Genomic DNA, 24,562 nt, shown 5'->3' on the forward strand with positions numbered 1-24,562 from the left:
GCATTGGTCTTGTTTTCTGCCTTCCTGAGTTTGGTTTAATGTTAGCGTATAAAACAGGAAGAGAGACAGACACAAGGCCCTAGCTGAGTTCTCATTTCTCTGTGTTATCGAATCATAGAACTCGAGGCGAGAGGAGAGGGCAGGAGAGCCTTAGCTTCTCTCCATCCTTCCTCCTCCTTTCCACATATATGGTCCATATATTTCACTCCCTCTTTGTTTTTTGCTTTTGGAGACAGGGTCTCACTCTGTCCCCCAGGCTGCAGTGCAGTGGCATGATCATGGCTCCACAGCAGCCTTGACCTCCTGGCCTTAAGCAACCCTCCTGCCTCAGCCTCCTAAGTAGCTAGGACTACGGGCGCATGCCATCACGCCCAGCTAATTTTTATTTATTTATTTTTTTCAGACACAGGGTCTCCCTATGTTGCCCAGGCTAGTCTTGACCTCCTGGAGGGCTCCAAGTGATCCTCCTGCCTCTGCCTCCCAAAGTGCTGGGGTTACAGGCATGAGCCACCACCGCACCTGGTCCACGCATTTCACTGTGAAATTGTGAAAGTTGGGTCTTTCACAAGCTATGTGCCCCTTTAAAATGTTTACCATAAACATTTTAAACAATTAAAACCATTTAGGCCGGGCGCGGTGGCTCAAGCCTGTAATCCCAGCACTTTGGGAGGCCGAGACGGGCGGATCACAAGGTTAGGAGATCGAGACCATCCTGGCTAACACGGTGAAACCCCGTCTCTACTAAAAAATACAAAAAACTACCCGGGCGAGGTGGCGGGCGCCTGTAGTCCCAGCTACTCCAGAGGCTGAGGTAGGAGAATGGCGTGAACCCGGGAGGCGGAGCTTGCAGTGAGCTGAGATCCAGCCACTGTACTCCAGCCTGGGCGACAGAGTGAGACTCCGTCTCAAAAAAAAAAAAAAAAAAAAAAAAATTAAAACCATTTAAAATATTAAAATCCATAGGTTAAACTCAGATGAATCTCTCAGGTACAGCCAAGCACTAAGCATCGTGATCCCACAGCAATGTCACGTGGGACTCTGTGCTTCTGAAGGCAGCTCTGCTCTCTGAATATAGGATTCTGTCCATTGTATTCCTTTCTCCTCCCAATCCACCCCTCTTTTTTCTTTTCTGAGTATTCCCTCTATCTCAAATATGACACAGTCTTGGAAAATCTCCCAGCATCTGGATTCTCGCTCAGAAAAGCCCCACAGCATAGGATGCAGAATCCACTTAGCTTTTCCTAAGGCAGAAATCTTGTGCTGTTCATTATGACTACTTCAGTTACACCTTTGAAAAGGGATTGCAATGGCAGATCTCACAGGAAACCCAGTAGTGCCCCAAGTGCCACCCGATGACATGATGAGGGGCCAGTCCCCTTAGTTCTGGGGTGAATTTCAGCCATGCTGGCTCGAGAAATTTTATAGTTCTGGGACACCTGGTCCCGGAGACCACTTGACCTCCACCAGGATAGTTTCTTCATGTCTCAGAGCTCTTCTGTAGGTGGCCAACTCTAGGTTCTAATAATTGTTGCCTCTGCGACCCCAACCAGGGGATGGGCTAGTCAATTCATTGGCTTTACCTTACTGGGAAATCTCCTGAATAGTCTTACTGGGCGATGCTGTCTGAATTTCCTGTAGTCACTGGGGCTCTCTATGTATTTTGGTGATATAGGAATGCTATGTTCAAAATACTGCCAGGTATTATGCCAAGATCTACGCTGCTGAAGCACAGCCTCTGGAAGGCTTTGGAGAAGTGCCTGAGTAAGTGTATTTACCCTGCCTTGTGTTACACTCCTGACTCACTGGGGACTGGGAGGGATGAGAGAGTGAGAAGGAACAGTAGGGCAAGTGTTTCAGCTGGTCTCTCAGTCTGTAAGCTCCATGAGGGCTCACATGGCTGCTATCCTACCCCTTGCTGGGTAGGATATTTAATATTATATAATATAATAATATATTTAATATTTAAGAAGATAAATATTCTTTAAATAAATGAATGGATGGATGGGTGTATGGATTAATCCATCCAATACACGAATCTACCATGTTAAATAAAAAAGAAAGGATATCTACTCTCATAGCTATTACATTGTCTAAACAGTAAACAAATATAACAGAACAAGACATATCACAAGGCAATTAGTCCCATGATGAAAATAAAATATGGCAATGTATTACGGAAGAGTGGATTGGGTGATCTGAAACATAGTAACATAGTACCCACTTCCTGGAATCCTCCAGAGACAAATCACACCCACTTTTATCTACTCTTTGCCTAAATATTTACTGGCCCAAGCAAATTTTGGGGAGCCTGGAGCTTGCGTTTGCGGCACTGTTTGTCTGGCTGAGATCGTATCTGCACGCTTAAATGGACAGAAAAAGGGCTTAGCTAGTGCATGTTGGAACTTTTTACCTATCAGTAAAAACTGGGAGAAGGAAGAAGGAAGAAATTCTTGTCTGCATTGCCCCTGTTAACTCACAAAATGGGAAAAATCATTTCCCTTAGGTGGTACATTTGGAAGACCATGGGTAAAGCATAACACTTTCTGCTCTTTCTCAAGAAATGCTTAACACACTTCAGTACACACTTACAATTGCTTTTCTGTTAATTACACAGACAGCCATCTGGACTGAGTTAAGCTTTCACGATATGGAAACTGGCTCCTTTTTCCCCCAAGCCCCGCTTTTCCCAGTCTCCGTCCTCTTAAGTTTTCTTCAAAAAAGAAAAGATTTAACCCACAAGTCAACCCTACCACACACAGAACCACAGTGTCCTCCAACAGGGACAGACCCAAGTTTTGTGTGGCTTGACTCTTATGCAATTTGGGCTTCTTTCTTTCCTTTCTTTCCTTTCTTTCTTTTTTATTTTTTGTAAGAGACAGGGTCTCCCTCTGTTGTCCAGGCTGGAGGGCAGTGGTGCAATCACAGCTCACTGCAGCCTTGACCTCCCGGGCTCAAGCGATTCAGCCTCCCAAGTAGCTGGGACTACAGGTGCCCACCACCACACCTGGCTAATTAAAAGCATTTTTCTTGTAGAGACAGGGTCTCTGTATATTGCCCAGGCTGGCCGCCTACAACTCCTGGCCTCAAGTGATCTTCCTGCCTCGGCCTCCCAGAGTGCTGGTGTTATAGGCATGAGCCACCATGCCTGGCAAATTTGGGCCCTCTTTAAAGAAAAGAACACAAAATTATAAATATCAGGATTGATCTAGGGACTGGGAAAGGGCTCATGCAAGTGAAGGATCAGGAGCTGATTCATTTGCTGCATTAGCATCATGGTAAATAGGCCACTGCCTTAAAGATAGGTTAGGACATTTTTCTAGCTAAACCATTTTTCCATTCCTTACGAGGGGAGAGTTTGTGACCCCATGAATGCTGATGGCACATGGGAGGAGTAAGGGGCCTCAGAAGGGCCTCTGGGCCAGACTCCAGGTTTATGGAACCTAAATCGGAGGACTCTACAGCCAGAAAACACACCCCACCCCACCCCCCCACACACACACAACACTCACCATACACACAAACACACACACACACCACACAAACAACACTCACCATACACACAAACACACCCACCACAACACAAACACACTGCAAACACCCCCCCACACACACACAAACAACACTTACCATACACACACACACACCACACAAACAACACTCACCATACACACAAACACACCCACCACAACACAAACACACTGCCAACACCCCCCCCCACACACACAAACAACACACACCATACAAACACACACACACACCCCACACAAACAACACTCACCATACACACACACACACACCACACAAACAACACTCACCATACACACAAACACACACACACACCACACAAACACACTGCAAACACCCCCCCACACACACACACAAACAACACTCACCATACACACACACACCACACAAACAACACTCACCATACACACAAACACACACACACACCACACAAACAACACTCACCATACACACACACACACCACACAAACAACACTCACCATACACACAAACACACACACACACCACACAAACAACACTCACCATACACACAAACACACCCACCACAACACAAACACACTGCAAACACACCCCCCCCACACGCCACACACCACACACATTACATACAAACACACACACCACACATACAACACACATACCACACACACCACACACAAACACACAACACTCACCATACGCACAAACACACCACACAACAAACCACACACCACACACACCCCCACACAAACACAACACACACCACATACAAACAGACCACAAATACAACACACACACACCACACATACAACACACACACCACACACACCACACACAAACACACAACACTCACCATACGCACAAACACACCACACACAAACTACACACCACACACACCCCCACACAAACACAACACACACCACATACAAACAGACCACAAATACAACACACACACCACACATACAACACACACACCACACACACACAACACACACAACACTCACCATACGCACAAACACACCACACACACCCTCCCACATAAACACAACACACACCACATACAAACAGATCACACATACAACACACACACACCACACATACAAAACACACACCACACACACACCACGCACACCACACATACAACACACACATATGTATTACACACCCCCACACACATCACACATACAACATACCACACTCACACGCACACCACATATGCACATACACACACATACACACACCCCATACGCACACCACACCACACACACCCCCACTCACCACACCACACACATACACACACAAGACACATACACACAACACAAACCACACACACCACATAACACACACACCTCACACACATACAATACACACACACATACACACCACACAAACATACCACACACATACCACACACACATACACACAGCACACACATACCACACATACATACATATATCACACACATACACAACCACAAACCACACGCACAACACATACACACAACACACGCACACAGAGCTGACCCTGTATATTACCAGCCTTCTCTGAAAGCCTGCACATCTAGAGAGAGGGCCAGGAGTCCCGTCCCCCGCCCCCATTACCACAGCCCCCTAGACCGACCCCCCCCCCAACCCGGGGGCCACCCCCGTGTTTATTTCCAGGCAATGAAGCGGGCCTGGAGAAGCCTATTTTAATGGAGCACGTGAGATCTTGGAGAGAAAACACTCCTCATTTGGGCAGCTTCTGTTTTTGAATTCATGAATATCAATGGAGTCACATTGTCTATGCAAATGGAATCCTGCTGGGCAGAGGCCAGGCCTAATTAAGACCCTGAATAATGCCCAGCCCTTGTTTCTGTTTCCCCCCTCCCCCCCCCCACCAGGGATGCAGAATTAATAAGAGCCCAAGCAAACTATGAACCCTTCTGTTGGCAGAAGGGTCAGTAGCCACAGGGGGTCGGTCCTCAGGAGGGAACCAGGGTGCCCTGCATCTTGCAGAAGTGACAAAGCACGACAGAGGCTGGCTTGGCGGCTGCACTGATTTCAGGGCTGTGGGGAAGGTCCACTGCCCTAATGTGCCCACTCCCATCTGGCTGAAATTTGAAATTTCTTTAACAAGACACAAAGAGGTTCTATCTTAAAATTAGAAAGAATGCCTCAAATGACTCTGGCACGACAGTAATCAGGGTACGCTGCTATTAGAGGGGCTTACTGCCTTGTGTCCAGGGCTGGGGTTCCAGAAGGACACGGTTCTGGCTCAAATTCTGCTGGTGAGCAAGCCTCTGTGTCCTCTTCGTGAAGTGAGGGGGATTCTCAGTTTCCAGGAAATGCTCCTAAATGGCAGAGGAGGATACCTGTGTGCCCGTCAAAGGGTCTGGAGGCTTCGTCCAAGCAGCTGGCCCGCAGGTGTAATTTCTTTGAAATGTAATATTTTATAGCTTTTAAATTCTATTGAGTGTTGTGTCCTCCTTCCTCTATGACTATATTTGTTTTAATAAAAAGTAATGTTTTTCCAACCACCTTTGGCTCAAGTTAATAGCCACGTGGAGCCTTCAGCTTACTTCCTGGGAGAAGGCACAGCCTGGGTGGAGAAGCGCAGGGCATTGCTCTGGGAGAACACTCCCAGCTTGCACGGAGGCAAGAGCAAGTGGGCAGGGCGGGACCTGTGCCCCAGCTGGTGTGTGCGTGTAACCGCTGGATGGGTTCACCTTGCCCACTGCCCAGACAGAGCTGACTTATCAAGATGGGGAAATCGCAAAAAAGAGTTTATTATACATAGAACTGTTACCGGAAAGGGGTCCCAATCCAGACTCCAAGAGAGGATTCTTGGATCTCATGCAAGAAATAATACAGGGCAAGTCCACAGAGTATATTGAAAGCCTGTTTATCAAGAAAGTAGAAGAATAAAAGAATGGCTACTCCATAGACAGAGTAGCCCCAAGGGCTGCTGGTTGCCCATTTTTATGGTTATTTCTTGATGATATGCTAAACAAGGGGTGGATTATTCATGCCTCCCCTTTTTAGGCCATATAGGGCAACTTCCTGACATTGCCATGGCATTTGTAAACTGTCATGGCGCTGGTGGGAGTGTGGCAGTGAGGAAGGCCAGAAGTCATTCTCATATCCATCTTGGTTTGGGTGAGATTTAGCCGGCTTCTTTACTGCAGCTTGTTTTATCAGCAAGGTCTTTATGACCTGTATCCTGTGCCAATCTCCTATCTCATCCTGTGACTTAGAATGCCTTAACTATCTGAGAATGCAGCCCAATAGGTTTCAGCCTTATTTTACCCAGCCCCTATTCAAGATGGAGTTGGTCTGGTTCACATGCCTCTGACAGAACTGGCTAAATGGGAGACTGGAGTTTTATTACTACTCAAATCAAACTCCCTGGAAATTTGGAGGCTAGGGTTTGTTTGTTTGTTTGTTTGAGAGTTTGGAATTCTGGGGGCTAGGAAATAGAGATTGGAGTTGGGTCAGGGATGGAATCAGGGATACTAAGTTGTCCTCTTGCATTGAGTCCATTCCTGGGTGAAGGCCACAAGACCAGATGAGCCAGTTGACCAATCTGGGTGGTGCCAGCTGATCCACCAGAATACAGGGTCTAAAAAATACCTCAAACACCAGTCTTAGGATTTACACTAGTAATGTTATTTGTGCGAGCAACTGGGGAAGTTAGGAATATTGTGGCCTCTGGCTGCATGACACCTGAGCCATAATTTCTAATCTTGTGGCTAAGTTGTTGGTTTTACAAAGGCGGTCTGGTCCCCAAGCAAGGAGGCGGTTTGTTTTGGAGAGGGGCTGTTACCATCTTTGCTTGCTAAACTATAAACTAAATTCCTCCCAAAGTTACTTTGGCCTCTGCCCAGGAATGAACAAGGGCAGCTTGAAGATTAAAGGGAAAATGGAATCAGTTAGATCATTTTCACTGTCATAATTTTCTCACGGTTATAGTCTTTGCAAAGGTGCTTTCCTGAGTGGCAATCACAGAACCGGAGGTCCCAGCTCAAGCTTTCCTTCCTATTGTGAGGGGCAAGACTTACATGTTCATTCCACTGGGAGACGGGGTCTAGAGGCCCACGTTCCCTCTGAGAGAGAAGTGACCAGGTCTTCACTAGCGCCGTTCAAGGGAGAAAGGAACCACATGGGCAGCAGAGGAGCTCACCCATCTCTGCTGCCCCCACAACTTTTCCTGACGTTGTGTGTGGCCACTATGTTAGATGGGATTATTCTACACAATTACGTTTAAAGATCCTGATTCAAAGCCCATGCCATTTTTGAGGCATTTTCATTTAAGGGCTCTTTGTGGGGTTTTGCTCCATCCCCACCCCAGGGCAGCTGGTCACATCTTTGCATGCATAGGTCTCTGGTATAGCTGCCCCGTCGCCATTTCTCTCTGGTCACTTGGTCCCTCCCAAAAGTTGATTTTCTGATTTGTTAAACATATAGTTAGGGGCCTACATGAGACACGGTATATTTGTTCATTTACTCATTTGACAAGCATTTTGTAATTAAAAAAAATTAATGAGCAGCGAAAGTCAGCATCTCACGTTTTCCTCTTGCCTCTATGGCCTGCCATCAGTGTTTCTATTTTAAGCCCTTGAAAGTGGTATCTATGTTATCAACGTGAAACTAGGCGATCGCTTCTTTGGCTACTTACAAATTTGTAAGATCAGATTCTCTGTCAGTGGTTCATAACCCCCAGGGGACAGTGATGGTTGTGGAGACACTTTTGATGGTCAGGATCTGGGAAGGACTACTGGCATCTGGCAAGTAGAAGCCAGGGAGGCTGCTAAACAGGCTGCTCGCACAGGACGGCCTCCTGCCACCCCCACGGAGAACTATCTGCCCAGATGTCAATAGCGCTGAAATTGAGAAACATATAGAAATATTATATATACATATATAAGCATTCATTCATTCATTCATATTTTGCCAAACACTTATTTTGAACCAGGAACATTTACTATGTGCTGGGCTTTGCTTCTCCGTGCACCTTCCCCTACGGCTGCCCCTGGAAGGTAGGGACTGTGTCTTAGTCACCTCTGCCCTCCTGGTGAGTCTTTGGGATTCTGACGCAGCTATTCAGTAGATGTTTATTGAGCGAATTGATTGTTTCTGTTTTCACAAGCTGCCAGTCACTGAGAAGAGGCAGATGTGGGGAGTGGGGGCAAATGAGCTCTTCAGTTTCTGCCATGGTAATTTTTAAAATATCATTTAAATGTTTTTATTGTGGGTGCCTTTTATTTTTCTTTATTTTTCCTTTTTTTTTTTTTTTTTTTTTAGATTCATGGGGTCTATGTGCAGGCATGTTAACGTGGCTGTATTGTGTGATGCTGAGGTTTGGGCTTTAACTAAACCCATCACCCAAATAGTGAACATGGCACCCAATAGGTAGTTTTTCAACCTTACCCTCCACCCTCCCTCCCCTCTTTTGGAATCCCCGGTGTCTATTGTTGCCATCTTTATGGCCATGTGTGCCCAATGCCATGTTAAATTTGAGATGCCCATGAGACATCACGTGGAGATGGTGGGCAGGGAACTCAGGGACAGGGCTGGACTGGGGACATAAATGTGGAAATCATCGGCATCTGAATGGTATTTAAAGCAAGGAAGTTGCTAGGGATTGTGAGAAAAGAGTTGTTCCAGAGCCTTCCCGAGTCTAAAGATTGACGAGAGGATGAGGAACTCGCAAAGGAGACAGAGAAGAGGTAGCCAGTGAAGCAGAGAAAAGCCATGAGGAAGTCAGGGAAAGGCGTATCAGAAAGAAGTGAGAGATCCACTGTGCCCAGAGCTGCTGAGACCAAAAGGGGTAGGTGCCGAGAAGAGAGCACTGGACTTAGCAGCATGATGGTCGTGCTGTCCTTGACAGAGGCTTCTTTTGAGGGAAAGCCTCTTTCAGATGTTCAAGAGAGAATGGGAGGGGAGGGACTGGAGACAGCGAGTCTACAGCGGATGTGAGTTTCGATGTCAAATGTGAGTCAGTAGTTGGGGTGGGTTGTAGGGTCACCATGCTGTGTAGTTATCACAGAGTGCTGCTAGGCTTTTGGAAATGATTCTGTAGAGGGAATATTGATGGATGAGAAAGAGGGAAAACTGCTGTAGCAATACCTGGAGGATTTGAGAGGGGTGGGGACCAGGGCACCTGTAGAGGAGATGGTTCAGGATGGAGCAGAGATGGCGCATCGTGTAGGAAGAGGGCGCAGTGCGTGGGCACAGACCGGGAGGTGAGAATATGGATGTGCTCATGGCAGCACTTAGAGGTTCTCCCAAACCTTCAGTTTTCACACTGAAACAGGAAGATGAGAGTGCGGTTGGGGGAGGAGGTGTAGGTGCTTTTAAGAGAGAGGGACAGGTAGGAAATCATCATGTAGGATGATGTGACAGCAAATGGATAATGCTGGAAACTCCATCCCATATCTGATCACCTCTCCAGCTCCCTGGACATCATTACCTGGCCCCAGTCTCCCTGCCCCACCCCTGGCCTATTCTCCACAGAGAAGCAGTGATCTTTGTCATGCAGAAATCTCGTCGTGTCCCTCCCTTGCCCCAAATCCTCCAGTGGCTTCTCATCCAACTCAGTACAAAGGGAAAAGTTTTCCAAATGGCCTCCGAGGTCCCCCAAGGCCTGATTTCCTGTCCCCTCTGCCTCCCCCAACTTCTGCCAATCTCCCTGGCTCCCTGCACTCCTGCCGCACACCAGGAGTGCTCCTGCCCTGAGCATTTCTCCTCGGGGTGCCTTCGACCTGGAATGTTCTACCGTCGATGTCCTCATGGCTCCCCTCACTTCCTATAGGCCTCTGCTCAACTGTTCTTTATCCATGAACAAGGGCTGCTCTGACATCCCTACATAAGACAGCTGCCCCACTCCACTGCATGCCTCTGTCTCCTCTTCACTGCTGGGTTTTCCCACTTAGCACTTAGCACCATGCATTTACTCGATTATTGTCAGTCTCCTTCATTTAAAGGTGAGAGCCCCGAGAACACAGCCTCTGTTTTCTTTACTGCTGTTTTGAGGAATAGCATCTGGAAGAGCATCTGACACATACAGGCCACTGAATAAATATTGGTTGACTGAATGAGAGGAAAGAAGGATCAGTGGGTGGGTGGGTGGATGGATGGATGGATGGATGGATTGGATGGATGAAAGGAAGGAAGGATAGATGGAATGAAGGAACGGATGGAGGGAGGGGAAGAGGAGGGTGAGTAGAATGAAGGATGAATGGATGGACAAATGGATGGGTGCATGAGTAGATGAATGGATGAATTGATAGATAGATTACAGTCATTGATTGATGGGTCATTAAGATATGACTACAATGAAGACATTCATTTCTACATGAGCAATTAACCCCCCTCCCAAGGAGGAATTTATAACAACAAATAAAACACAGAAACATATCTTACCCATTAAAAAGTCATTGGATGGATTTGTAGTCTAAACCTAGCAGAGTTGGGGACAAATTCTACACTCCCTGCTGCTCCAGGCGAAGGACGAATGCCGCAGGAGCCTCTCTTCCCAGTGGAGACCTCGATGTGCACCTGTGTTCTCTTCCCTGCCAGGATCATTCCTATTTTTCTTATCCATCGGCCTGAGAACAATATCCCGTATGCTACAGTGGAGGAGGAGCTGATTGGAGAATTTGTGAAGTATTCCATCAGGGATGGGAAAGAAATAAACTTCTTGAGAAGAGAATCAGAAGCTGGTCAGAAGTGTTGCACCTTCCAGCACTGGGTGTACCAGAAAACAAGTGGCTGCCTCCTGGTGACGGACATGCAGGGTGAGGAGAGCAGCTTAGCCTGGGCTCCAGGGATGCTGTGGGCCAGAGACGTTCCTGTGGGTGGAGAGGGAGGGGAAGGAGAGGAAGGATAGGCCTGCTGAGTACCTTTAAACACCTTTGCCTGCAGAAGGTGTTACTGATGCCTCATCAGAAATGAGATTCGATAACAGAGCCTGAAATGACCAGCCAGATGGCCATTTCATTTTATTTTTATTTAAAAAAATTTTGGGGCGGGGGTCAGGGTCTCACTCTGTCACCGAGGCTAGAGTACAATGGCACGATCATAGCTTACTGCAGCTTTGAACTCCTGGGCTCAAGTATTCTTCCTGCCTCAGCCTCTAGAGTAGCTGAGACTGCACATGCATTCCACCACACTTGGCTAATTAAAAATTTTTTTTTTGCAGAGACAGGGTCCTGGACAGTTTCCCAGCTGGTCTCAAACTACTGGGCTCTAGCGATCCTCCCACACTGGCCTCCAAAAGTGTTGGGATTACAGGCATGAGCCACTGTGCCTAGAGTTCATTTCATTTTAATAATTCATTCCAATAATGCCTTCCCATTACAACAGGTAACCAGAGAGTGGCTTTACTGTTATATCCTCAATAGGCCTAGACTCAGCAATATATACCCAAATCCAGATCTACCATAAGATAAATTAAAATGTAGTATTCCATTCTCAATAGACAAAAGAGTCTTTAGAATGCTTTAGATTTTAAGCTCCTCTGCTGAATGTATAGCATGTTTTCAATATATACACAACTGTTTAGGAATACCATTTCTTCTGTGGAATGGAGATGTCATCATTAGGCTTCCCCTAAGACAGACCTGAGACAGGTACTCATGTGCAAATGGCTTATTTGAGAGGGGATCCCAGGAAACGCCAATAGAGGAGTAGGGAAGTGCAACTGGGGAAGGAAAGGAGGCTGGTGGAGTATGTTATTACTAGCCAGTGACTGCCATGGGTGCTGGAGCTGACATCTGCGGGGAGCCCTGCAGAGCACACTTCTCAGTGAGGGAGCCGGGGTGTGTATGCACCAGCTACCAGGATCACCAGCTGGCGGCTGCTCTGGGTGGGGGCATTACTTCCCCTGCACCTGTCACCTGCCTACACGGGCAAGCTAAGCTGGATAAAAAACATGATCAGAGAAAGTTCTTAGGCAGAGAAATGCTGGTGTGGCACTGAGAAGTGGAGCCAGGTGCACAGAAGTGGTTAGGGTGAGGGCAATAGGTAAGGCACCAGCAGCTTCCGCCGCAAGAGTTTCCCTATTTCCGTTTGCTATTAAGAAAATCTGAACTGTATTATTGTCTGTCTACCAAATGTCAAACATTGTCCCAGATGAGGATCTCAAGCTCTAGCTATTACATGGTGTTGAAGAGCAAGACCACCTTGGGGTTCTGTTCCCTGCACTGCCACTTCCAACCTGGTAGCCTGTGAGCAAATTACCTTTCTCCCTGCTTCAGTAACCTCCACACAGGGTTGTTCTGAGAATTAAATGAGATAGTAAACCACTAATTGCAGCATTGCCACATAATAAATGGTTCCTATTTTTTTAACTCATTTTTTTAAATTTGTTTGAGACAGCGTGTCACTCTGTCACCCAGGCTGGAGTGCAGTGGTGCAAACACAGCTCACTGCAGCCTCAATCTCCTGGACTCAAGTGATCCTCCTGCCTCATCCTGCCATGTAGCTGGGACCACAGGAGTGTGCCATCACACCTGGCTAATTCTTTCGTGTGTGTGGGGGTGGTGTGTGGGGGGAGATGGGGTTTCACTTTGTTGCTCAGGCTGGTCTTGAGCTCCTGGACTCAGGTGATCTTCCTGCCTCGGCCTCCCAAAGTGCTAGGATTACAGGGCCACTGTGCCCCAGCCTTTAGTTTGAAATAATTATAGACTAGCAAGAATTTGCAAAAATATATGGAGTGGTTCACATGTACGCTTCACCCAGCTTCACCTAATGGTGACATCTCACATAAGTATAGTATATTATCAAAACCAAGAGATGGACACTGGCAGAATATAATCAACTACACTAAAAACTTTACTTGGATTTCATCAGTTTTTGTATCCATTCATTTTTTTCTACTATTTTTACTTAATCTTCATAATAACCCTGCAGAGAAGATATTATGATCCCCATTTTACAGATGAGAAAACTGAGGCCTGGAGACCGTGATTTAATTGTCTGCTGTCGCTCAGCTAGTAAGTAGAGGGGTCCAAGACTCCAACCCGCATTTTCTGACTCTGAATTCCAAGTTCTTTCCACAAATAACAATTTAGCAAATTTGCAAGATATTTACTTCCAGACCTTTCCAAGTCTCTCCTGATGTAATAAGGCTCTGGTATGTGTACTGCTCTTCCTCCTAAGCCCTTGGAAGGACTCCTTGCAGGCCAGCTGGGAAATGCAACATTACTGCCTTGCAGATGAAGCCAATCTGCAAATTTAAGTCAGACTTCGCTCTTTGAAGAGACTGCTGCCACACACACACACACACAAAATATATGGTCTTAACAGACAGCTGTTTGTTCTATTTAGACTCTGGCTGTGCAATTGCTGCTGTCCCCCATCTTTTCTCCTTGGGAATTAATTTTGTATTAAATATAGCTCTTCCGTTGAAAAGCAGCACCCAGGGCTTCGTGAACAGTTAGTTTTACTTCCAGGTACTAGTAAACAACAGTAATGGAATATCACATCTCTCTGTAAATGATGTGCGTGGTTTAACATGGTGGTGTGGTGTTAAGTAATGGTGTTTATTTACTCTCTATTGACGGACAAAAAATATTTTTACTGTCATTGTCATTGTGGCATGAGACAGCACATCTATTCTCTAAGGCCAACTCCACTTTTTATAATTTTACAGAGACATTGGAATTAGAATTAAACTCAAATTCTATCACCACCTTTTTGGACTTTTAAAAGTTAACTCCTCCTGGCTGTATTTGCTTGTTTAGAAGATTGTGCCAGGTTTGCGGGGTAAAAGATGAGCCTGTGATTTGGACCTGAGACCTGCATACTGGTGAGACTACCAGGTTTTCTAACAAGCTGTCACCCAAAACACTCAAGACCTCGAATTCTGGAGAATGAACTTCTAAGGCTGTTCATTTCCTTTCTTCTATTAGAAACAACCTGTAGATTACTGTTATCTCCAACTCAGCTTGATAGCTGCACACTAGGATTTAACTTTAGCCTCTAGAGGTTCTTAATAACCTTGACAGAATTGCAGGCAAATTATTAAACTGAGAGAGGGAAGTTTTCTTTTAAAAATTATATTCTGTCTTTCTAAACTGTAAGTGACAGCTGGTAATTGTGGGAAACAAGGGAAAGCAATTCTCCAAGTTCAAAGACCTTTTGCCAAATGACTTTTTCAAATTGGATTTCCATGTGGCTTAGAACTGTAATTTTAAAATACAATTTTCCATGAAATAAGATGTCCAGTGAGAGCTTTTGCAATTTGGTGGGTTTTTTTTTTTCAAAGCATAGTCCCTGTAATAGAAGCTATGTGAACCATTTCTACATATGTTTGAGTTATTAGCAGCTTTGAAAGAATGAGATGAATTAGTGACCAACTGCAAAAGAGACTTTTAAAATGGTCACTGGTTCTCCCAAAGTGCCGTGTCTAATGTAGCTCACAGGTGCACTGCAGAAAAGCAGGCCTCATGGCTTCTGTCTGACTAACCAGCCTGAATCCCAACGTGTCCTGTGTTTTTGCCATGCTCCCAGCGGATACCGCTGAATCAGAGCATTAACTCTTTAGCTGTCTTTTCCTGGGCCTCAGAAGCAGCACTCCACATGGGTGCAGAACCATGGAGTAGGTGGCCAGCAGATCTGATCCTCATGGTTGGCTTTAGCGGGATGCTGAGTTTCTTTCCTTTCCACAGCCCAAACTGGTTTCTAGGCTGCCAGGGCCCTCCATGGGCAAGTCACTTGCTGGAGGTGGGGAATGCCAGTGCTCACAGCCTGGCCCATGGGGCCCAAGACGCAGGGACAAGAGCACGGGAGGCAGGACCCAGGCATCTAGCAGGTGCAGACGCACTGGTGGGGTGGCACTGTGGGCCCTGGGATAAAATGTCATCACTAGATTGCATGGGTAAGGTCCTGGCAGAGGTCCACTGCATTGGAGCAAGTGCCCATAGCCTCACCCTAGGGAGACAGGAGTGGAATTGGTACATGGTCAGGGCGTGGAGATTCTGGAAAGGCCAAGAGGGAATCCACACTCTGGGCATCAGGGAAGTGCTTTACTTTCCACTAGACCTGGGAGAGGTTCAGGATGCAGGCTGAGACTGCGGGTAGAGTGAGAGAGGGTGGCGCTCTCCACTACAGAAGGGGATGGCAGCTCTTGTCATTCCTCACGGTGGAAAACAGTGGGATGGTCTATTCCCTTTGCCTCCCTGGCTGCCGAGCTACCCTCCCTACCCCTCCTGCTGGAAAGGCAGATGAGAAAAGGCTTCCATATGCTTGCGATGGGTGCCTGTTGCTCTTTGCTGAACCAGAGTGGGAAGCTCAGGTAGCTGTTCTGTTGTTTTGGTTTTGGTATCCCCCACCTACCCCCACCATGGTTTAGTAGGTAGCAGTTAGGATGAGTCCAAGAACCACGTGTTCCAAATGTCTGCTTCCCCAGGCCATTGGTTCAGCGTCTACATAGAATTCAAGATTGTTTCCTGGGGCCTAACACTGACCACCCAGAAAACCTTCAGTCCTGGATTGAAAAACGATCTTTATGGAAATGAGAAATCACGTATCTGAAGTTTGACTTTCAACTAAACACATGCCCCTTGAGCCCTGTGTTAGTTCATTTTCACACTGCTGATAAAGACATACCCAAGACTGGGTAATTTATAAAGAAAAAGAGGTTAATGGACTGATAGTTCCACATGGCTGGGGAGGCCTCACGATCATGGTGGAAGGCGGAAAGCACGTCTTACACTGCGGCAGGCCAGAGACACAATGAGAGCCAAGGGAAAAGAGGAAGCCCCTTATGAAATCATCAGATCTCCTGAGACTTATTCACTACCATGAGAACAGTATGGGGGAAACCACCCCATGACTCATTTATCTCCCACCGGGTCCCTCTCACCACACTTGGGAATTGTGGGAGCTACATTCAAGATGAGATTTGGGTGGGGACATGGCCAAACCATGTCAAACCCTCTTGCTATTGGCATTGACCATCCCAGGCCATGCCTACTCTTCTTTCCACCATGTAAGGGTTTCCAGTTTCATTGAAGAATGGGGAGCCAGACCTAAGCCGAAGTCAGAGTATTTCTGGGGAGAGAGCTTACGGGGCAAGCACTGGGCCTCAGATTTTTTCAGAGTGGCCAGCTCCCTCCTTGTCATGGGGTGGGTGGGCCAGGCAGGCAGAGGACTTCATTTCTGGAGCTGAGATGGCTTGGGTTGTCTGCTCACATAAGACTTGAGTCCCGCTAACTGCTGCCTTCCCCATGGTCCCTGCCTAAAGCTGGATGCGTATTTGAAAGAGGCCTCAGGTGTTTGTGCAGGAAGGGGAAGGAGGAGGAGCTGTCATTCTTTCTGAGGGACCCTGAGTAACATAAACTCCCCTCTTTGTTTTCTCTTCCTGTAGGTGTAGGAATGAAGCTAACTGACGTTGGCATAGCAACGCTGGCTAAAGGGTGAGTAGGAAAAAATAGAGTGTGCATCATTTAACACTGGGCTAAGGACACCTTCCAGGCAGACACTGTCAGGCTGAGGTGGGCAAAGTGAATTTCTTGACCTAACTGCAGATGACAAATGTTCTTGGGATGAATTCATTTCTCTCACTTATATAAAATATTTATGGACTTTGTTGTCACAGGGGAGCACGTTTGTTTCTTAACTTTGAAACAAATGAGAACTCTTGCAGACACATTTCAAGATTAATAACCAATAGGAGTACCATGGGGAGAAAATGCTGGCATTATTTGGATGCCTTTTAACTGGAATATTCCATTCTTTTACATTTAATATCTTCACTATTAAAAGCTTCTTTGAAAAATATGTTTTTGCAATTGAATGCAGTGAATTCAATTTGTATATTTCAAATTAATTTTTCCCCAAAAAGGACTTTAGGCAGCTCACAGACCCCCATGATGATAATCATAGGAGGCAACGTCTCTGGCAGAGCTGTGATTAGTTACCTGTTTTTGATGATGGCTTTATTTTTCTAATATAGAGTGGTGCTTTGCTTAGTGTGAGGCACACACAGAAGATGATGCTATGATCACATTTTACTGGGGCGTCTTTTTAACAAGCTGCCCCTTCCCACTTCTTTACCTGACTGCCACTGAGGAGAAAGCCAGCCATTTGTGGTTCTTGGTGAAGATGCAATTCCGTGTTGGAACCGCCGTTGCCTTTGCCCGCTCCTGCTCTTCCTGTGTACTGAGACCGTCTGTAAGGGGGAGGAAAAGAGTGCTCATGACTTTTGGAAGGGATGGCTTCCATTTCAAAATGTAGGTTTTATTAGTATGAGGTATCGTAAGGTCAACAGATCAGGAGACAGTTGCCATTGAAAAGCTAGTTTGTTACTCACAGCTCCCAAGAGGGGGCACCACACCACCAGGCGCCATGCTGGGAAGCACCAGGGCCATTTGGGAGGTAGAGGAAGTGAGGGGAAAACACAGGCAAAAATATTATGGTTTATTCAGGAAGGAATAGGTGAGGGAGGATAAACAGGTCTGGGATTGGCTAATTTGACATTTCCAGCAGTCTCTGGGACATAGGGCTGGCCCTAGTGTCTGGTACCCGCACTGGGGTGATTAGGGCAGGTGGATAGTGGCCCCAGTATGAGAGTCCACAGAGGACGTATTAGGAGTGTGGTTCTGGATTGTTGGTTTGCATATATATGAAAGGCTCTCTGGAAGGTGATCATTTACTATCTCTAGGAATATGCAGCCCTGAGAGGAGTAGAGTCTCTCCAGGGCCAGTAAGGCCCAAGATGTCAAAGCATCAGAAACACAGAGAATAAAGTGGTGGGATGAATCCAGCTTACTTTCCCAAGGCTGAGAACAACTTATCCATGGGAGCTTTCTGGTTACTTCAGACCATCAGTGTCAGCCACGATCCAACAAATATGCTAATTTTCAGCTTCATTAAAGGACAGAGAGAAGTAGAGGGATCTGAAAAAGTAGGAAGGGGATCGCTCTTTCTTTTAACCTCCAGGTCAGTAAGTCTGATTCATGAAGTTCTTGCTGATTGCACAAAGCTTCCAGTTGGGTTTTAGAACCAGGATGTGGTTTGGACCTTTTCCCTGCGGTGGCTCAGTGATGATGAAGTTTTATGTTGGAATTGTCTCCAGGCTTCTCCCCCATGCTCACCGGAGACCTGGCTGGCATACACTTCAGGGAATTGGGCGTGTCCTTGGGTTTGTGAAGACAGCGCGTTAGGAGGGGTTATGATGAAGTGGGGAGGAAGGAGCGAGGGATTTAGAGCGAGACCCAGTTCATACTGTGATGCTGCTGCTTCTGTTTCTCCTGATAGTAAGTAGCCTTGCTTCTCGGCATCATAGGAATGTGCCTAGCCTACCTGATGAGGGGGATGAACGTCTATCCCAGTCTCCCCATGATGGTACCATTTTATGCCTGAGGTCCTCACATCCCATACACTTTAGCATTTATCCTGAACAAGTGTACCCATTTAGAAGATAAATTATATGGTGCCCTATTTATGGAGGCTTCTGGACCCCAGAAGGATTTTCCAAATGGAGACTTCCTTTCCAGGCTCCATGTGCTCTGCAGAACCTTACAGATGCAAGCATCAGTCAGCCCTAGTTTGAATCCTGGCTTCTCGTCATACCAGCTGTGTGACTGTGGGCATGTGACTAAGTTCTTAAAGGCAGTGATGTACAGCATCGGGACACTCCGGCTTGCCCTCGGTATTCCACCAGTTAATCTACACCTAGCCCCTGAAACTGGAAGTGAGCTAGATAAATATTAGTTTCCCTTCCCTCCTCATGTCTTAGCCTGACACTAGAGTAGGCAAATTTCATGCTGTTATTTAGAACAGCTCTCTACCAAAACAAAGAAACCTGCCCAAGAAGTTTCAAAAATGAAGATGGTCGTGATTATTTAAGACATCTTTTAAAAGCAAGTCAACAGCTTCCAGGAACCCAGACCAACTGGGAGCTTCAAATGGTATATATTTTTTTCTCCTGATTGAAAAAGAAATCCAATCCTTTGGTTTTGTTCTCAGCTTTAATATGACTTATCTGGCCTGGGATAGCTGCCCAAGACCCATTAGAAGCGCTGATGGCTGGAGCCCAGTACAGAATGCTGTCTATAAAGTATTACTTACTTATTGCCTTCCCACCCAAGAAGAGGCCAGGGAGCAGGAGCTGGGAGAGGAGGAGATTCTGAAGTGTTTGAGAGCTTTGGCAAGGATATTAGATCTTCTTTTCCTTTGTTTTTTAAAAACTTTTATTTAAGCTTTACCTTTTAAGACAAAGTTTTTTTCCCCCCAAAATAAATATATCTTAGAATCACAGTTTGAAAAACTGATGAAAAGGGAAAACTTCTCCAAACAGAGCATAAGGGGTGGCTGAGAGACCTCCTGGGAACCCCTCTGGAGTGGAAACCAGTGATCAAGTCCGACCTCCTCACTTCACAGGTGAGGAGGCATGGGGCATGGGGCAGCCTGCTTATAGGCAGGAGTCAAGAAATCTTTCCTGCTTGAAGTCAGCACCCCAAAGTGAAGGGCAGATCCTCAATGCTGGGAGGCCGAGGCACAATTGAAAAAGTTCTCCAGTGAATGTCAAAGCTGCAAAAGGGAGCTAAATCATGAGAACAGACTTGGAAAGGGCTCAAGTTCAACGGCACTTTGCAGACAGGAAAGTCCAGGTGGGAGGCAAATGAGCCGGGGGAAGAAAGGAAGGCGAGCATCACAGACTGCAGAGAGCAGGAGAGAAGATGGAAGAATAAGGGTTGATTGAGGAAGTTCTCTTGATTCTTAGCAAGCAACTGTGCATGAGCTTAGTTCATTCATGATGCAAAGGGACAGTCGCAAGTTCTATGAGGGGGCTGGTACCTGGCATGGCTCAGCTGGAGGAATAGCACCATCATAAGAAGCAGTGCTCTGTGTGTCATTAAAAAAAATATTCCCATATGTCTCAATCAGGACCACATATTTGGCTGCTGACACCCCAGTCATGCAACCTGTTTTGCTCTCTTGTTCAATGAAGTCAAAGGTTATGGTCCTATTTCAGGAGTAATTAGTCTTAATCTCATCAAATAAAATAGAGAATTGTCATGATTTACTCATTTTAATTCAACTTTACTTCGTTGTATGTTCCTTACAACAGGAGTATGTCGTATTTCTCTTGGGAGCCAGAGATATACATATGTCTGGAAGCACATCCCCTGTACCTCAGCCACCTCAATCTTTTGGCAAATGTTGGGTACAAAAATTTCAGGTTACAAAGTATGGCAAGTAAGATTGTCTTGACATCTAGTAATCCATTTTCTAGACAGACCAAGATACTAACTGGACCATTGAACAAATTTCTGATTGGAAATTACACAAGGAAAAAATGCCTAATTTTATAACTGGAGATTTGGAAACGTAACCTAACCAACTCCAGACTGATCTAAAGCCACCCAGGCAGCGGAGCCGACCTGCAAACTCATGCTTCTCTCCAGCCAGTGGGGGAGTTCCTGGGGCAGGCGACGAGATTGCAGTTCAACCACCAGAGGGCACCAGAACCAATACTTTGCCCTTTGTAGTCTCCCCTAAAAAGCCAGTTTCCGGTTGCCAGATTGAAATACAACAAAGAAAAGTACCATTAGCAGATTTCGTCCCTGGCAGTAAGCATTGGACCAAAATAAGATTAATATGGACAACCATAAAGGGCACCCCTCAGAGCGGCTGCCAGCCAGCCTTGCATCTTTCCACCCTTGGAAGAAGGAACGATGAGACTTAAGGATGAGTGTCATGTGTCAGGCGTCCCTGACATGGAAGCCAAATTCCCGAGACCCTGAACAGAAGCCTGGATGATTCGTTCACGTAGCAGGAGGAGAGCTGCCTTGAGAAAGCAGGCTCCACTGGCGTCTGCGTGCCTAGCTCTGATCCTGGCCATGAAAAGGAGAAAAGATCAAAATAGACTCCCACACTCGGTCAAGCTGAGTTCCAAAAGAAAGGCTCTGCCCTCAATGCCCACAAGCAGGTGGAGGGCACGGCAGCCACCTGGGATGCTTTGCCCGGTCGCAAGACTGAGACACCGCCATACCTGGAGAGGAACAGCCAAAACAAACCTGGACGTGGGAAGAAACAATCTAATCCAAAGAAACACGCCCCAAGAATAGGCTTATGTGCATGAGTGGTGACTCTAGGCAGAGTATTTAAAGCAATGCATGAGTCTGCCAGGAGAGGAAACAAAGGGACATTGGAACAGAATTCCTGATGCCTTTTAAGTATGTCATAGCAGGGCCTTGTCACTGTAGAACACCAAACATTTCAGCCGAGTCCCCAATGCCAGGCATCAGCAGACCAGTCTCACAGGCCTGTCGGCTTGAGAAAGGCAATTTTATGCCCCAGATAGCTCTTCTCCCCGCGTGCCCCATGGTCACCTGTCCTGGAAGCCCGCCTGCATCCCATCTTCATCGGGTCAGGCTATTCTGTAGTAGGACCGACTGGCCTGCTGGCTGATTTATGTGGCCAGTCTTTGCCATTAAGGAAGTCTGGAGGCTGAAGGGAAGTCTGAAGGGAATAGTGGTGATTTTTGCAGTTGTTGGCAAGGGAGATCCTACTATAAGCAGTGCTCTCAGTGTGTAGGGGAGTCTCTCAGGCCCAACAGAGCCAGCCAGGACACGCCCCCTCCATGGAGGGACTAGCACAGCAGTCTCCTGGCCTCTGCCCAGAAGTCTTACAAAGGACAGTTCTGTTGAAGTGTCTGGAATTGGGAGCCACGGGTTCCTCCCACTCCTGACCCTATTCCCTAGTTGTCCCCCTGCCCAGTCCATTCCCAGGACCTGAGGACTCAGGGACAGATGCTGCATTGCTTGTCATCCAGCTTCAGAGATGAGTCTGAACAGAGAGGACGTCTAGAGAAGCCTGGTAGATTCGAGATCACCCCTGCAAGACAGACTGGTGGCCAGTAGGAGGGAGACAGAGGCACGAGGCAGGTGCAGGGATGGCCGAGAGGGTCAGGGGTGACAGAGCCTGAGCGGACAGGACAGGGTGAAGACCAGAATAGACAAGAAAAAAGTTATCACTGCCTTCAGGAACGTCTAAGCCAATGCGGTGTCACCAGGTGGGAGCCTGGTGACAGATCAGAGAGGGAATGTGCTGCTAAGATGCCAGCAACTAAACAAGTTTGTCCACAAAAGACAAGAAAAAGTCTAGAAGGTAGCTAGAAAAGGAGGTGTGGGGAATGTGTGTGTGTGCGTATATGTGTCTGTGTGCGTGTCTTTGTGTGTCTGCCTTTGTGTGTGTGTGTGTACGTGTGTGTCTTTGTGTATCTGCCTCTGTGTGTGTGTGTGTGTGTGTGTGTGTGTGTGTGTGTGTCTAAAGAGACCCTGCCTGATTGAAGGCAGAGGGAAAGGAGCCTGTGGGAAAAGAGTGAGGAACGAACTGCGGAGTGATGTTCCAGAGTGGTGGGCATCCCTCGTGAGGATTTAGAGCTTGTCAATATGGAAGACCCTGCAGCCCTCACTGTGCAACTTGGAGCACGCTGGAAATATGGCTTTGCCTCTACCCACCCTCACCTCCACCCAGGGTGTCAGCCCAGCTGCTCCTCCGAATCGTGAATTCTCAAACAGCCTGTACCTAGTGGGAATGCTGGCGCACTTCTCCCTCACCTCAACTGCCTGCCCTGTGGCCCTGCAGAGGCTCCTGTAACTGCTCTCTGGGTTCTCCTTGCCTGTATGCCTAGACAGGACATGGCCGATTTATCAAGATGGGAATTGCAACACAGAAAGAGTTTAATTCACGTAGAGCCAGGTGTATGGGAGACTGGAGTTTTATTATTACTCAAATCAGTCTCCCTGAAAATTTGGGGGTTGGCAGTCAGGAAGTAGGGGTAGTGCTGATTGGTCAGGTCGGAGATGAAATCGTAGGGAGTCGAAGCTGTCATCTTGCACTGAGTCAGTTCCCGGGTGGGGGCCACATGACTACATGAGCCAGTTTATTGATCTGGGAGGCGCCAGTTGATGCATCAAGGGCAGGGTCTGAAAAACATCTCAAGCTCCAAGCTTAGATTTTACAATGGTGATGTCATCCTTAGGAGCAACTGGGGAGGTTTAGAACCTTGTAGCCTCCAGCTGCATGACTCTTAAACCGTAATTTCTAATCTTGTGGCTAATTTGTTAGTCCTGCAAAGGTAGTCTAGTTCCCAAGCAAGAAGGGGATTTGTTTTGGGAAAGGGCTGTTATGGTCTTTGTTTCAAAGTTAAACTATAAACCAAGTTCCTCCCAAAGTTAGTTTGGCCTCTGCCCAGGAAAGAACAAGGACAGCTTGGAGGTTAGAAGCAAGAAGGAGTTGGTTAGGTCAGATCTCTTTCACTGTCACAATTTTCTGAGTTATAATTTCTGCAAAGGTGGTTTCACTCCCATTTGCAGATAAAAACCAGCACAGTCCTTTGGGAATCAGAGCTCTGGGGCTTAGGGCAGTGGGTGAATCTCAGGTTGCTTATTTGGTGAATGTCTACCTACAACGCCCCCTCCTGGGTTCTTTGTCTTCAACTCCAGTTTGCATTTCAGATACTAAGGAATGGACTGTGTGCTTCCTGCATATTCATGGAGATGGGACTCACGTGACCTCAAAAAACGGACGCATAGTAGATGAGTGCTTCTCCCCCTCCCCTGGGCTCCTCTCTGAGCTCTCTTCTTCGGGACTCCTGTCTCACAGAACCTCCTGGTTGAGGGTGCCATCAAAAGCGAAATGCAAATGTACAGGGATTCTAGAATATGTTGCCATCTGACACAGAGACCAGACTCATTGAAGGTGGGGCACTTCTGTCCTCCTCTCCCTCTCATTTTTCTGCAGAAGGAGGGAACTTTTTGAATTCTTCTTTTTGTTTTTTTCCAGCCAGGGAGGCGATGAGGGAAGATAGGGCCAGGACTTGGTTTCTGTTGGGGTAGCTGGGACTGTGGCTTCAACTGAGGACTGAGGGAGCAGCCATAGCACTGGGCAAGAAGGGCAGAGAGTGCCGGGAAACAAGGGGAGGGGCTAGACTTTGTTCAGAGGGAGATGGGGCCATCCAAGCAGTTGCTTGGCCATGACATGATCTGACCTGCACTCACCTGGACAAGGTGGAAAGCAGGGGAGAATTGCCTGGAGGCTCCCCTGACTGGCCCAGGGAGGGG

The 24,562-nt window shown here is 46.9% G+C and overlaps 1 protein-coding gene across 6 annotated transcripts in view; it reads left to right on the plus strand.

Moving 5' to 3' along the window:
* Window positions 1-24,562, plus strand: part of ALPK2 (alpha kinase 2) — a 142,740-nt gene that overhangs the window by 108,512 nt on the left and 9,666 nt on the right. For 3 of the 6 annotated variants that reach the window (XM_015122093.3, XM_077974714.1, XM_077974713.1), the window contains 3 exons: window positions 1,673-1,761; window positions 11,061-11,278; window positions 16,855-16,903. In XM_015122093.3, the coding sequence (XP_014977579.3) occupies window positions 1,673-1,761; window positions 11,061-11,278; window positions 16,855-16,903 (356 nt within the window). Of the gene's footprint in view, window positions 1-1,672; window positions 1,762-11,060; window positions 11,279-13,422; window positions 13,478-16,854; window positions 16,904-24,562 lie in introns of all 6 variants that reach the window. The other 3 variants (XM_077974715.1, XM_077974716.1, XR_013408104.1) reach the window with 2 other exon arrangements.

This window comes from Macaca mulatta, chromosome 18 (assembly GCF_049350105.2).
Source record: "Macaca mulatta isolate MMU2019108-1 chromosome 18, T2T-MMU8v2.0, whole genome shotgun sequence".
NCBI lineage: Eukaryota > Metazoa > Chordata > Mammalia > Primates > Cercopithecidae > Macaca > Macaca mulatta.